Source organism: Pelobates fuscus, chromosome 6 (genome assembly GCF_036172605.1).
Source record: "Pelobates fuscus isolate aPelFus1 chromosome 6, aPelFus1.pri, whole genome shotgun sequence".
NCBI classification, from domain to species: Eukaryota; Metazoa; Chordata; class Amphibia; order Anura; family Pelobatidae; genus Pelobates; species Pelobates fuscus.
Genome location: NC_086322.1, coordinates 306,004,857 through 306,019,457, shown reverse-complemented (window position 1 = coordinate 306,019,457; position 14,601 = coordinate 306,004,857). Strand labels below are relative to the sequence as shown.

At 41.1% G+C, this 14,601-nt stretch overlaps 1 protein-coding gene across 4 annotated transcripts in view; it reads left to right on the top strand.

Moving 5' to 3' along the window:
* Window positions 1-267: 267 nt before the first annotated feature.
* The window catches only part of NFATC2 (nuclear factor of activated T cells 2), a 109,289-nt gene continuing 94,955 nt past the window's right edge, over window positions 268-14,601 (top strand). For 3 of the 4 annotated variants that reach the window (XM_063459697.1, XM_063459694.1, XM_063459696.1), the window contains exons 1-2: window positions 268-798; window positions 11,153-12,110. In XM_063459697.1, the coding sequence (XP_063315767.1) occupies window positions 678-798; window positions 11,153-12,110 (1,079 nt within the window). In that variant the 5' untranslated portion in view covers window positions 268-677. The remainder of the gene's footprint in view (window positions 799-11,152; window positions 12,111-14,601) is intronic. The other variant, XM_063459695.1, reaches the window with a different exon arrangement.

Here is a 14,601-nt window from a genome sequence, read left to right as displayed (position 1 = left end):
GCTTCCCCCCTTAAAAAATAAACAAAAACGATACAAAAACAAAACAAAAATCAAACAAAAAAAAGCAACAAAATGCCATTCTGTCCCTCTACGATCATGCAAGTTGTGTTGATTATTAAAAAGGGAAGGAAGAGGTTAGCAGATTGCTAGACTGGTTCCGGCCTCCGCTGTGAGCCCTGTCACATTGTTACTCTCGCTGCCTTCACACTCCGAGCTGTAACTGTCCCCAGTTGTGGCTGCAGGGCCCGCCTCTCAGTAGCAGGTGTCGGCAAGCAAAGCAGGAAGCAGTGATACACGATCTGCTTATAGACTGACAATTTCACACAGTTGAGAGGTTGCTTGTCCCCAGGGTTCCCTGGCCAAAACTCATCTCCAAACAACCCGGACTTCTACACTATCGCCTTCAGTATCTGTAGGCGTTACCGCTTCCTTTCCACCGCATCACCTGTATCATCTGTGAAGATACGATCAGCTTGGGAATCATCACCTGCAAGAGCCACTGCCGCTTCCAATGTTCTCCAGGGAGATACGACATTTATTATCTCGGGGTTCAAGCCTTGTCTTGTGATCTTCAGTCGGCATAGACCATCGTTTCGGCGCAGCAGTCTCTGGATCTATACTTTTGTGTCTGCCCCACGGAGTTGGTTGTGGTCCCCAGAAGTTTCTTTCTTGCAACCATGAGTTACGACGCCAGACCACCAGATACTGCCATGGCAGGAGATTATGGGCAAAGTGGCAATGCAGTAGAGGAACTGGATTTCGAACTTCTATTTAATGATTATCCAGTCCTGCTAGAAGGTTTGTTTGTTAAAAAAAAATGGGGCTTTTGTGTTAATTTCTAGGGCACCGAGAGTGTATTTCTGGTTTCCCAAACACCAGTCTTGTAGTGGCAGCTCAGCAAAAATGTTTAACGATATACCTGTTAATCAGGGATTTGGATATTTTAGTTTAACCCACCTGTGCGAATGCAGATCGATTAACGGTGTTTGGTAAACAATGGGTTAATTCAGTGTAAATTAAGGTTACTATAGTAAGGTTTCCAATGTCGGAGGTTAGTGAATAGCGGCTTTAATTGGCATGGCGAGCATGGTGAGAGACGGTTATCAATGATTAGGAAAGAAAGCTACCCGAGTCATTCATATTTAACCCTTGAACCTGGATCGCGATGACAACTCAATGCTTTGCAAGCTTCTTGGCATTCATATAATTAATACAATTCATTGCAATGTTGTGAAACCTTTGCCCTATTTTGGACTACAATTCCCATAATACTTTGCCAGTTAGCACCAGAGAATTATAGGGAATGGTGGTCCAACAATAGTTTGAGGGCCACCATTGGACAATTGTAGGTTAATAAATAGCTATTCAATATGAAGTTTATTGGTCGCCCTGCAGAAATGTTCTTTCCTTGACAAGTCCCATCATCTTCAGCCAGCACTAAGAGCAGGGATTGTGAGAGTTATTGAGGGTCTATAACACGGTGTTTATATCAATATTCTATGGAGTGATGATTTTAGGTCATTATGATAATAATGATAAACTTAAAAGAGATACAAAGAGCAGTTCCAATAGTGTTCAGACAGCAGGTGACTCTTTCCCTTTTGAGAGGAGTTCTTGTCGGTGGGGGAGGGTTTTAATTGCCAATAATCCTCCCAGGTTCAGAGGTGTAATCACTAAAGCTTTAATACAAAGTGATATAAAATTATAGGCCAAAATAGCTGAACTGCTCAAATCCTCCAAACTAGTTCTGAGTTTGGCTATTCTGGTCTTAATTGTGAAACTTCCTAACTGTTCCCATTTTGTAAATTATTGTAAGAAATATAGATTACTCACCTGTTCCCGCATACATTCTAAGGATACAAATGGGATAATTTAATTATACAAAATAGAGCCCACTCTTTTCTAAAATAGCTAATACATTTAATTACTTTCTTATAACAAAGGGAATTTAATACCATCATAGTAACTCTGCTAAAAAGTGCTCAGTATTATGGAAGGTCCTGAGCTAGTGGATGCTCATAAAAAGGGCACTCCCCTGTCCAAAAAAAGAATCACTTTTTAATCTATATACCCCACAATGAAAACACACGTGCATTTTTCATTGGAAAGGGTATGTGTAAAAACAGCTTGCCAAACATGTAGATCTCCTGTCTGCAGCCTTTGCTGGCCCTCCCCTTCTAACCCCACCCAGACTTTCTGTGGCTGTCCAATCACAGACTGCCCAATGCAGTTCAATGAGAACTCTTTACAAGGCAGGTGCTCTGGGCAATTGCTGCCTCTTGAATTTATCTCCACTGAGTTAGACAACCGGTTCTGTTACCTCCTGGGGGGGTTATAATAATTTCCATATCTAAAAGTTCTAATTTCTGTTGAATTCTGCACTTTTTGTTAAATAAAATAAAATAAAAAGGACACACATAAAGCCCTTCAGCAAGGGGTCTGTAGGGTCCCTTTAAGAGATATATATTCCCAGGGACATTATTTTATACGTACACACTTTGGATATTCTAACAATGCAGATTCAGAGAAGACATCTTATTGACCCCATTGAGAGAAGGATAATGGGAATGGAAATAAACTCGATCACGCATGTTGGGGTGGCCATGCAGATTGAAGTAAAGGGTTAACTCAGAGAATAGACGTTCCTCTGGTGATTTGCATGCTGTGCCGGGAGTCTATCATAACCTCTCATGTTTGCATGCACATAGCGAGTACTTTGAATAAATATTTACATGGTTATTTATGACACCTGAGAACTATACATGTAGTGTGTGCCTGTGTGTGTGTACTACATTTAGTAGATTACACATCTGATAGCGGACGAACGTCCATCTCAGACCTCAATAGGCACAATGGATTTAAGGGTAACGCTAGCACATTTGCAAACTTTGGGCATAACCCCCAGACAGACTACACGCAGCATTAAAAGCATGCAGCCTGCATTTTAAGGTGTGATTAGTAAAATCACAGAAAACCTGTGACTCAATATGTAATGTGAAAATGGTCCTTTTTAACTTAGTATTTAATAACTTGTCAGAGTTTGTATTTTTCATGACCATAGACATACACTGCCTATTTAACTTCGTGTTAAATACTATTTAATCAAACTATTGACTATTGTAAATATGAAATTATAAAACCATAAATATACTCAACTTGTTGCATTTGCTACACATAAGCAATATAAGGGGCCTCCGCAGTTAGTTCTCCCTGGTACAGGACGTTTCTAAAAAACGCCCAGCCAATCCTGGGGCTCTTATAGTTTTCTATCGGAGCTTTGTGCATTATCCTATAAACCCCTTCACATCAGGCATTTAAAAGGAGTTAAGTTCAGCTGTCAGACGCTGCGTCTGTTCGATTTCTAAAAACCCAAGAATAATCCCACTTCCCACTACACAGCTTCTATTATCTTAGAAAATACCACGTATAACATCATCAACACTAACACATAACTCAAACAGGCTCTCAGCATAATACAACTACGAAGAATAACAGTTCAAGCTGTTGATTTGCTAATGATTTGAAGAAAGTTAAAGGACCACTATAGTGCCAGGAAAACATACTCGTTTAATTGGCACTATAGTGCCCTGAGGGTGTCCCCACCCTCAGGGCCCCCCTCCCGCCGGGCTCTAGGTGGTGGAAGGGGTTAAATTTACCTATTTTTCCAGCGCCGGGCAGGGGACTCTCCTCCTCCTCTCCACAAGCAGCGCGCGCATTCAGCCAGTCCATAGGAAAGCATTCTAAATGCTTTCCTATGGACGCTGGCGTCTTCTCACTGTGATTTTCACAGTGAGAAGCACGCAAGCACCTCTAGCGGCTGTCAATGTCAATGTGTCTGATTGACAGCCAGGGGGGTATAACATGCTTAATTCATAACAGTGACAATTTCTATTGAAATCTGCACATTTTATAAAATAAAGAAAAACAAAACACACTCTTCAGACTTGAAATACTTCAATGAGCCAACATGCTTTATGTGTTTGAAGCATTCCTGTAATCATGTGAGCTATTTACTTATGGGAATGTCAGTCAGACTTTTTTTTAGATTCAGAACACTAATCTGATAACTTAATGTTACTCATATACCGCTAATACCCAATATGTCCAACTGGCATTTCACTGAAATATTTAACCATTGACTTTCAACTAAATCCCGCTCGTATCCAAACGGATGCTGCGTAACAAAGTATACCATCCAGGGAGGATAACAAAACAATCTCCCATCTTCTTACCTAATCTAGTCTACAACCCTGCTCGTTCTTACGGAAATTGGAATCGGACATTCGTTTTCAAAAGACCAAAAATTAAGGAAATCATTTCAATTCAAATATTACTTATATATTTTTTTTAAAAATTAGGATTTTTGGTTGTCAATCCTTGAGTTCAGCACGAAATAGTTAGCTTCAAATTGTAATAACATCTAGATTGAAACCACAGTATCATATGTAGCCTCTAGCAAAGCAAGATTAAAGAAACTGCCCTTTTTTTTTAATATTTACGTAGTTCCTGAAAGAGAAAATTTAAATAAAAGCAGCTAAAGATTCCCTCTTTTCCACTGAAAAGGTTAAAACGAGGTTAAATTTCTCTGGAATTGGAAACAAATCCAATTTTTTAGAATGTGCTAATTTTTACACTTTGATTCCTTTTGTCCCAGGGTCTTTATATAAATGCCAATGAGCCTAGTATTTATAAATAGTGTCAACATATTCTGTAGCGGATTACAATTTTCAGACACGTTGTTTGCGGTTACACAGCGCTAAGGCAGGTTACACTGTGACGTCTATTCACTGAAAGGCTCGTGAAATGTGGAGTGCAGCACATATCCAAACAATGGCTGTCCTAGTGGTTATGGTACCTGCAATGATTTACAATGTAATCTGTCAAACCATCTCAGCAGAGTTGTCCCCTAGCTGCGTCCTGCTCTGCACCGGGTCTTCTCAGGGTTGGAGAATGCAGAAGTCTGGTTTATTGAATAAAACATATCTCGTTTGATGCACTCATTGCATTGGACTCTCTCAGCCAATCAATGTCCACCTATTGAGAAGAAGGTGGTGTGGAGTCACCATGACAGCCAGGTATATGTTAAACCGCGCTAAAATGGTTTGACAGACTACACTGGGATAGCGCAAGGCACTCCAGGTACCATAACCACAACAGCAGGCCATAGTGGTTATGGTACTAATAGTGTTCCTGTAAATGGAAATCTTTGGATCCCAGTTGTTTTTGACATGTTTTGTCAGCAAGCTGTACATGCATAGAGCTGTAAAATATGATCACCGACAAAAACAAAACGAAACATAACAAGTACAACATAACATTATTAAACTCTGCCTGGACCATTCAGAGAACAATCGTCATCGTACTTTATGGGGCTAGTTTTTTGCTTTATCAAGGGATAGTCATGTATATAAATCATGGGGGTTAAAGTCCACAGGCTATCGGAGGCAGGTACCCCCTCGCCCCTATTAATAAATCGCCCCCCCATAAATTACTTTAAACACTACAGACATCAAACCCCCCCCACCCCCTCCACCTACCCAAACGTTTTATAAATAGCCCCACTAAGAGCCCTGTAATGCCGCTGTGCTGTTATGAACACAACAATATTTCAGAGCTGCTACAATTATGTCAGCAATTAAATGCGCGGTTTCGAAGGAGACATTCTATTTTTCTATTTGCCTCTTCCTTGCGATTGGACACGTCTTACCAAAATATTGTAACGGTTACGGGATTCTGAGGAAATGAGGGGGAAGGGAGGGCTAAAATACCTGTAGGATAGAAGAAAAGGGTTAATAATAGGAAGAATGTGTATTTCATTTCACTAGAAAAACCTCAGGCACCTAAATAGTAAATGGCTCCCAGCAACAATAGCCAAGGGATTGAATTAGCGCTGATTAGAAGGCAATTGGTGCCAAACTGCAGCACAGGGGACCGAACAGGAAGCAAGCCCTGTGCAGTTTGTACAGGAAGCAAAACATAAACACATGAAACAGCCACACAGCACTGTCTTACAGCCCAAACAATGAACGCTTATTGCTGGTCGAGTTTTACCACCAGAATTCTTGTTTTAGCCATATTAAAGTATGAGCGATAAAAGGTGTTTTTTTTGGTCTGGGTTCGAGCAATGAAAGGGAAACGGTTACACACAAGGGAGATAAATATAATGGCCTAGCAAAAATGTTAGGAATTGGCCGGCGTGTCTGAGATTTAATGATAAATTGTTATATAATTCACGGTTTGTCAAATCAGCATCGGAAGGCGAGGACACTACTGGCAGGTCCATTCTGAGGAGGTTTTAACAAACTTACACAAAATTTAATTTACAGCAAAATAGATTATTGGGGAACTGTCCTTTTCCTTAAATTTTTATATTATTAGAGTTCCTTATCTCTGTATATAACAACTATGTGTTTGCAAAAAATAAAAGTAATTGGAAATCCACAGCTTTTTATCCTGTAACTGGGCGCCTCCAACTTAGCTCCCTGTCAGTCATTGTTATAAGCTCCGCCCTTTACACCTGGCAGTCAGTATAGAGATAGCCGCCTCTATCTTAGCTCTCTGTCAATCATTGTTATAAGCTCCGCCCTTTACACCTGGCAGTCAGTATAGAGATAGCCGCCTCTATCTTAGCTCTCTGTCAATCATTGTTATAAGCTCTGCCCTTTACACCTGGCAGCCAGTATAGAGATAGCCGCCTCTATCTTAGCTCTCTGTCAATCATTGTTATAAGCTCCGCCCTTTACACCTGGCAGTCAGTATAGAGATAGCCGCCTCTATCTTAGCTCTCTGTCAATCATTGTTATAAGCTCCGCCCTTTACACCTGGCAGTCAGCATAGAGATAGCCGCCTCTATCTTAGCTCTCTGTCAATCATTGTTATAAGCTCCGCCCTTTACACCTGGCAGTCAGTATAGAGAGAGCCACCTCCATCTTAGCTCCCTGCCAATCATTGTTATAAGCTCCGCCTTTACACCTGGCAGTCAGTATAGAGAGAGCCACCTCCATCTCAGCTCCCTGTCAATCATTGTTATAAGCTCCGCCCTTTACACCTGGCAGTCAGCATAGAGAGAGCCACCTCCATCTTAGCTCTCTGTCAATCATTGTTATAAGCTCCGCCCTTTACACCTGGCAGTCAGTATAGAGAGAGCCACCTCCATCTTAGCTCCCTGTCAATCATTGTTATAAGCTCCGCCCTTTACACCTGGCAGTCAGTATAGAGAGAGCCACCTCCATCTCAGCTCCCTGTCAATCATTGTTATAAGCTCCGCCCTTTACACCTGGCAGTCAGTATAGAGAGAGCCACCTCCATCTTAGCTCCCTGTCAATCATTGTTATAAGCTCCGCCCTTTACACCTGGCAGTCAGTATAGAGAGAGCCGCCTCCATCTTAGCTCCCTGTCAATGATTGTTATAAGCTCCGCCCTTTACACCTGGCAGTCAGTATAGAGAGCGCCACCTCCATCTTAGCTCCCTGTCAATCATTGTTATAAGCTCCGCCCTTTACACCTGGCAGTCAGTATAGAGAGAGCCACCTCCATCTTAGCTCCCTGTCAATCATTGTTATAAGCTCCGCCCTTTACACCTGGCAGTCAGCATAGAGAGAGCCGCCTCCATCTTAGCTCCCTGTCAATCATTGTTATAAGCTCCGCCCTTTACACCTGGCAGTCAGTATAGAGAGAGCCACCTCCATCTTAGCTCCCTGTCAATCATTGTTATAAGCTCCGCCCTTTACACCTGGCAGTCAGTATAGAGAGTGCCACCTTCATCTTAGCTCCCTGTCAATCATTGTTATAAGCTCTGCCCTTTACACCTGGCAGTCAGTATAGAGAGAGCCACCTCCATCTTAGCTCTCTGTCAATCATTGTTATAAGCTCCGCCCTTTACACCTGGCAGTCAGTATAGAGAGAGCCACCTGCATCTTAGCTCCCTGTCAATTATTGTTATAAGCTCCTCCTTTTACACCTGGCAGTCAGTATAGAGAGACTCCTCCATCTTAGCTCACTGTCAATCATTGTTATAAGCTCCGCCCTTTACACCTGGCAGTCAGTATAGAGAGAGCCGCCTCCATCTTAGCTCCCTGTCAATCATTGTTATAAGCTCCGCCCTTTACACCTGGCAGTCAGCATAGAGAGAGCCACTTCCATCTTAGCTCCCTGTCAATCATTGTTATAAGCTCCGCCCTTTACACCTGGCAGACAGTATAGAGAGAGACGCCTCCATCTTAGCTCCCTGTCAATCATTGTTATAAGCTCTGCCCTTTACACCTGGTAGTCAGTATAGAGAGAGCCGCCTCCATCTTAGCTCCCTGTCAATCATTGTTATAAGCTCCTCCCTTTACACCTGGCAGTCAGTATAGAGAGAGACAACTCCATCTTAGCTCCCTGTCAATCATTGTTATAAGCTCTGCCCATTACACCTGGCAGTCAGTATAGAGAGAGCCACCTCCATCTTTGCTCCCTGTCAATCATTGTTATAAGCTCCGCCCTTTACACCTGGCAGTCAGTATAGAGAGAGCCACCTCCATCTTATCTCCCTGTCAATCATTGTTATAAGCTCCGCCCGTTACACCTGGCAGTCAGCATAGAGAGAGCCGCCTCCATCTTAGCTCCCTGTCAATCATTGTTATAAGCTCTGCCCATTACACCTGGCAGTCAGTATAGAAAGAGCCACCTCCATCTTAGCTCCCTGTCAGTCATTGTTATAAGCTCCGCCCTTTACACCTGGCAGTCAGTATAGAGAGAGCCACCTCCATCTTAGCTCCCTGTCAATCATTGTTATAAGCTCCGCCCTTTACACCTGGCAGTCAGTATAGAGAGAGCCACCTCCATCTTAGCTCCCTGTCAATTATTGTTATAATCTCTGCCCTTTACACCTGGCAGTCAGTATAGAGAGAGCCACCTCCATCTTAGCTCCCTGTCAATCATTGTTATAAGCTCCGCCCTTTACACCTGGCAGTCAGTATAGAGAGAGCCACCTCCATCTTAGCTCTCTGTCAATCATTGTTATAAGCTCCGCCCTTTACACCTGGCAGTCAGTATAGAAAGAGCCACCTCCATCTTAGCTCCCTGTCAATCATTGTTATAAGCTCCGCCCTTTACACCTGGCAGTCAGTATAGAGAGAGCCACCTCCATCTTAGCTCCCTGCCAATCATTGTTATAAGCTCCGCCCTTTACACCTGGCAGTCAGTATAGAGAGAGCCACCTCCATCTTAGCTCCCTGTCAATCATTGTTATAAGCTCCGCCCTTTACACCTGGCAGTCAGTATAGAGAGAGCCACCTCCATCTTAGCTCCCTGCCAATCATTGTTATAAGCTCCGCCCTTTACACCTGGCAGTCAGTATAGAGAGAGCCACCTCCATCTTAGCTCCCTGTCAATCATTGTTATAAGCTCCGCCCTTTACACCTGGCAGTCAGTATAGAGAGAGCCACCTCCATCTTAGCTCCCTGTCAATCATTGTTATAAGCTCTGCCCATTACACCTGGCAGTCAGCATACAGAGAATGAAACAATGTGGTTGTTTCTCCTCTACATTTGCATCGTGTGCCCTGGCTATGCCTTGTCTGAACTGGATTGTGATGTAATGTGCTAAATCTTTTAATTTAAAATTTAACAGAAAATGGAGCGTCACATAAACATTTAATACACGTTGCAGGCGATTTAAAATGTATTCTGTAGAATGGTGTAAATTTCAGAGAAATTACAGTTCCCTCTTTAACATTAAAATGACTTTTTCATTTAAAGATGTTGCTGCTAAACAAAGTCATTCGATATATACTGTAATGTACATATATTATTCCGCAACATAAAGAACGCAGCCCAGAGAATCAATAGAAATTGTGAGCTTGCCGGCTTTGTTCTGATGTGCATGCCATGTATCCTTGAGAAATGTTTGAATATGAAATCAATGGTTTATGCCCTTCTCTGGAAACCCACTGTCCCTTTCTGAAAGTTAGTTCTCATGTACCAGTCATGGTGTAAGCTTCTAGGATCTCCTTACATGAACACAGGCTGGACACTAGAGGGTTACTCCAAGAACTATGACCACTTCAGTCATTTGAAGTGGTCATGGTGCACATGCAGAGTTTAACTCCTCTTCTTATAGAGGTGTAACCAAGAACTGGGCCAGGCTACACCTAGCACCATAACCACTCCTGTGAGCTGTCACGGTTATGATGCTTGGAAAAAACCTTGACATGTCTACATTTGCTTTACAAAGAACTACCAACAATTCCCAGTAGGAAGCCACGGCAATAGAAAATGCATGTTTTAGATATATTATGTTTCTATGAGTAAGCCACCAGTATCAATGGCAAAGTGAGATGAGGCAACTATATCAAAAACAGGGTCCTTCACTAGATTGGCTAATTGCCATTAAATGCCTTTCTGGAATATAATATTTCTTGGCCTCGTCCAGATTGGAGACCACCATCACCAACAGATAACTGAGCAACAGCCCATTCTCTCCATTATAAAACTACTTCCCTAATCGGCATTCAATGTCACCCCCCCAAAAAATTCAGAAATCAACCCTCTTATTGCATGAGTTTTTCTCATATAGATGAAAAGTTTAATGTTCACATCAGGAGATCGTAAAAGCTTGCACCATTGACCCGACCTTGCACAATATATCAACAAGTTTTGTGAAGGATACTACACATGAGATCATAACTGCCGAGTGCCACATGTGTAGGCATTGGGTTCAAGTGATATCTTTTGTTTTGCATTTTATCTGTAAAATATTCCAACTGTTTTTATGTAAGCGGATAACATAAAGTCCCATACCTGTACTATACATGCATGATTAGACTTAATTTAGAGCACTTCAATACCCATGGCAAGTATCTAAATTAGAACTTCTAGACTCATGTCATACACACATTACTTACCGGTATTTACTTATTTATAGGAACAAGTTACAAGAGCAGCGTGTAGTTATAGTCTATGAATAAACACAGATTTAGGAGTATGTCATTCAAGAAATTATACCATTAAACTTACATTGTAATCACATTTTTTGTAGATTTATAATCCACCATCATTTCCAATTTAATATTATACTTGTAATGAACTGGCAGCTTTATTTAAATTGTCCATAATTGTTCACTATGTGTAACAATATTTATCTAGTCTTAAAGAGACCCTTCTTTTTCCAGAAGAACCGACTCGTTCACATAATATCAGCCCACGTACTGGAGTTGCCTATCCTCTTGATGATGGCTCCGAATATGACCTCAAGCCATACAGTTCTCTGGCTGACCGTAGGCTCTCTGCATACCCTATTGGCAGATATGAACATACAGATAGTGTAGGGTCAAAATACTACTTGGACCCACAAAAGTCTGGTGAGGCTTCAGCTTTGAGTCCAAGGATTGAAATCACTCCATCTGAACTGATGCAATCAGGTGGGTCATTCTGCAACAGAATTTCAGATAACCAGACAAACTCAAATTCTACTAGCCCACAATTGTTGCCAGTCCCTGTCCATGATGGGGGATACAGGGAGCCAATTTGCTTAAGCCCGGCAAGTAGTAATTCATCAGCAAGTTTCATTTCAGAGACAAATTTTTCTCCTTACACATCACCATGTGTTTCACCCAATAATGGTCCTAATGATGACCTGTTTTATCAGTTTCAACCCTTCCATACTCATTATTCTCCTAGAGCTTCTCCAATAATGTCACCACAAGCAAGAATCCCAGACGACACCTTCTTGGGACGACATTCTCCTTCCCCTCGACCAAACTCACGGTCATCATCCCCTGGTTCAAAAAGGAGGTACCCTTGCCCAGAGCTCTACAATAGCCATCAGAGCACAGTTTCTCCACGGCAGTCAAGAAGTCCTTCTCCCCAGGCTCCACCTCCCATCCAAAGAATGGATGTCATGAATAGCCTTACAGATCATCCATTTGTTGTACCGAACAAAATGTGTAGAAACAGCCCCGATCCCTCACCAGAATCTTCCAACAAGAACATGTCTTACCATCTTGTCATCCAAAACGAAGAGTTTCTGGGGCCTTACGAGCAAGAAGAGAGGAAGAATTCTGACCCAGGATCGCTACTACTATTGCCACCGACCTGGCCCAAGCCCCTTGTTCCTGCGATGCCTTACAGGTATGGGTGATTTTCTTCTTTGTCTTATCCCACTTTGCAAAATCAGATGTGCAGTTACAGTATTGTGCATAAGAACATATGTATAAAAAGTGAAGGTAACATCACATGTAGACAATAATAGAGAATGTTGTGTGTAGATCAATAGAAATCAGCCAGGAAACCACTAGAAATTAAGCTTGCATCACTTCCTGTTCAGCTGAGGTTTATGGGTCATCTGTCTGGTTACACAGTGTCTGTCTATTTGAAAGCTCTTTCTTTTCTGATATAAAATGAGTTACGCAAGAGGCACAAGGCTCAAGAATTGTTTGATACAATAAATTGATATTATTTGACCTGATCAATAGAGGGATCATCTTATCCTATACCTTGCATAGTTTTTCATTGATAAATATAATTTAGATCAGGTTTTATAAAGGCTCAGTCCAGCACAGACCATATTATGTGTGCCTTTATGTATATTAAATATTTTGGTAAAAAAAAAAAAAAAAGGTTCTTGAAGTGTGAGCTCTGTGGCCTTATTGGAGTTATTAATTCAGATTATTACCCATAATTACTCACTGCCATGGAAGCCATATTTTCGGTTTGTTGGATAAAGGAAGCTGATTATCCATAATAACTTTCTACCATTGAGAACTCTAATCTGCAGGCCTGTGGATTATCACACCCAGAGAGATTCTACAAAGCAAAAACAAACAAAAAAAAAAAAGGCCACAAAACCAACATAATTTAAACGATTGACCTAATTTAATTGCTTGTCTTACTCACAAGACTAATAGATCTCTCTAGAAAAATTGTTTGGTTCGAAGTCTGTGGCCAGAGGGTGTAAAAAAACCTTGTGTTAGTCATGTCTTTTTCTCAGCGAAACTTATGTCATTGTCCTAGACTGCAGTGAAAGTGCTATTAGATACTCCATCAAAATACAATGTAACCAATCTTTGACCCATTACCCAAAATTCCTGGCTACCAATACCTATGTAATGGAGAGGAGCGGGGGGGGGACATATTGCAGGACTATCTAGCTGAACAAGTCATGTCGGTGATGTGGCTACTTTTCACATATTTTATAGATTTTTTTCTAATAAAAGGAGCTTGTGTGAATTCAAAGATTAATTGTGTAATTCCCTTTTGGTTTTATTTTTGAACTGTGTATTATTCAGTAATGCAGTATAGGGCTGAGGATTATGGTAAGGAGAATCCCGCAGGTAATTTATTGCACAGATTACACTTTGCATACCAGACATTTTCTCAAAATACAGCAGACTGAATGTGATTTGCAATAAGCAACAAGGACGAAAGGTCATAGTGCAAACAACGTTATGACAGACAAAGATACAAGTTGAATGTACAGTGCTATAATATAAGTGTAGATGCTGGCGAAACGCGTGGTCCATACCAGAGTTCCCATGCAGAAGGACATGTAGCAGAATTAAAGTTACACCCACAGCAGCCAGCGTGTTAAGATAACCCGTGTAGACTGCAGTCATCCAGAAGAACCTGTCTTTTTATCATTAATCTCACGTGTCACAGGATATAGTCATTTAAGGATTAGTCTACCTGCAGATCTACTTCACTTACGAGGAAGCAGTTTGAATTTGCAGAACTGTGTGAGAGTTGGAGATAAATGTTTTCTTCTTTGCGACAGTTACAATTTTTATTTTCTCCTTCCCCAAATAAAACCTTTTTTGGAGCCATCTCTCCAGCTATTCTAAAACAATTTCTAGCAGGCAATGCATTGTGGGGATTGTAGGCAGTTACCTGTTGGCCAACCATAGACTACGGCAATGTTACGTTTTTTGGACATTACTCCATGGTGTTTATACAGTGCGGGCTGCAGAATATAACACACAGAATAGCAAATTATAGCCCAAAATAGCTGATCTAACCTGGCTCCAGTCAAAGTCAGACTATTTTAGTCTAATTGTTGCCATTGTAATCAGCTAGAGTTCAGGGAATACACCTTCTTCATATCAGGTTTTTTACCCACTTTGGATAATATTTTAATAACACCACTACATTTCAATACATTATATATTTTATGGCCTGTAATAAACACAGATATAATGCAGCATTTAAACACAACTGACATTTTGAAATGCAGTATAAAAGAGTAACTGACACTATTTAAAACATTATAAATATCTCATTTTGTGCAACGCTAGCAGGTAGGATTGTACATGTTTTTATTAAAGGAACGGTACATACAGAGATGGATAACATGAACAATAGTTATTTTTATACATTGTCTTAAAAACAGAACTCTTATCCCCAAAGAGTGGTTGGCATACAGGGTATCAATATATAAAATATAAAATACAGGTGCTATTAGAAGGATCACAAGCACTGTTCTTAGGAACTTTCAATCTAACTCGCACACAGCTGTAGAACTAGTTCCTGATAAACAGGACCAACAGGTAACACGATTTAACAAGTCATTATAACTAGCAGCTGGAAAAAAAGACATTAAATAACTGAACGAACAAGAATCAGGTCT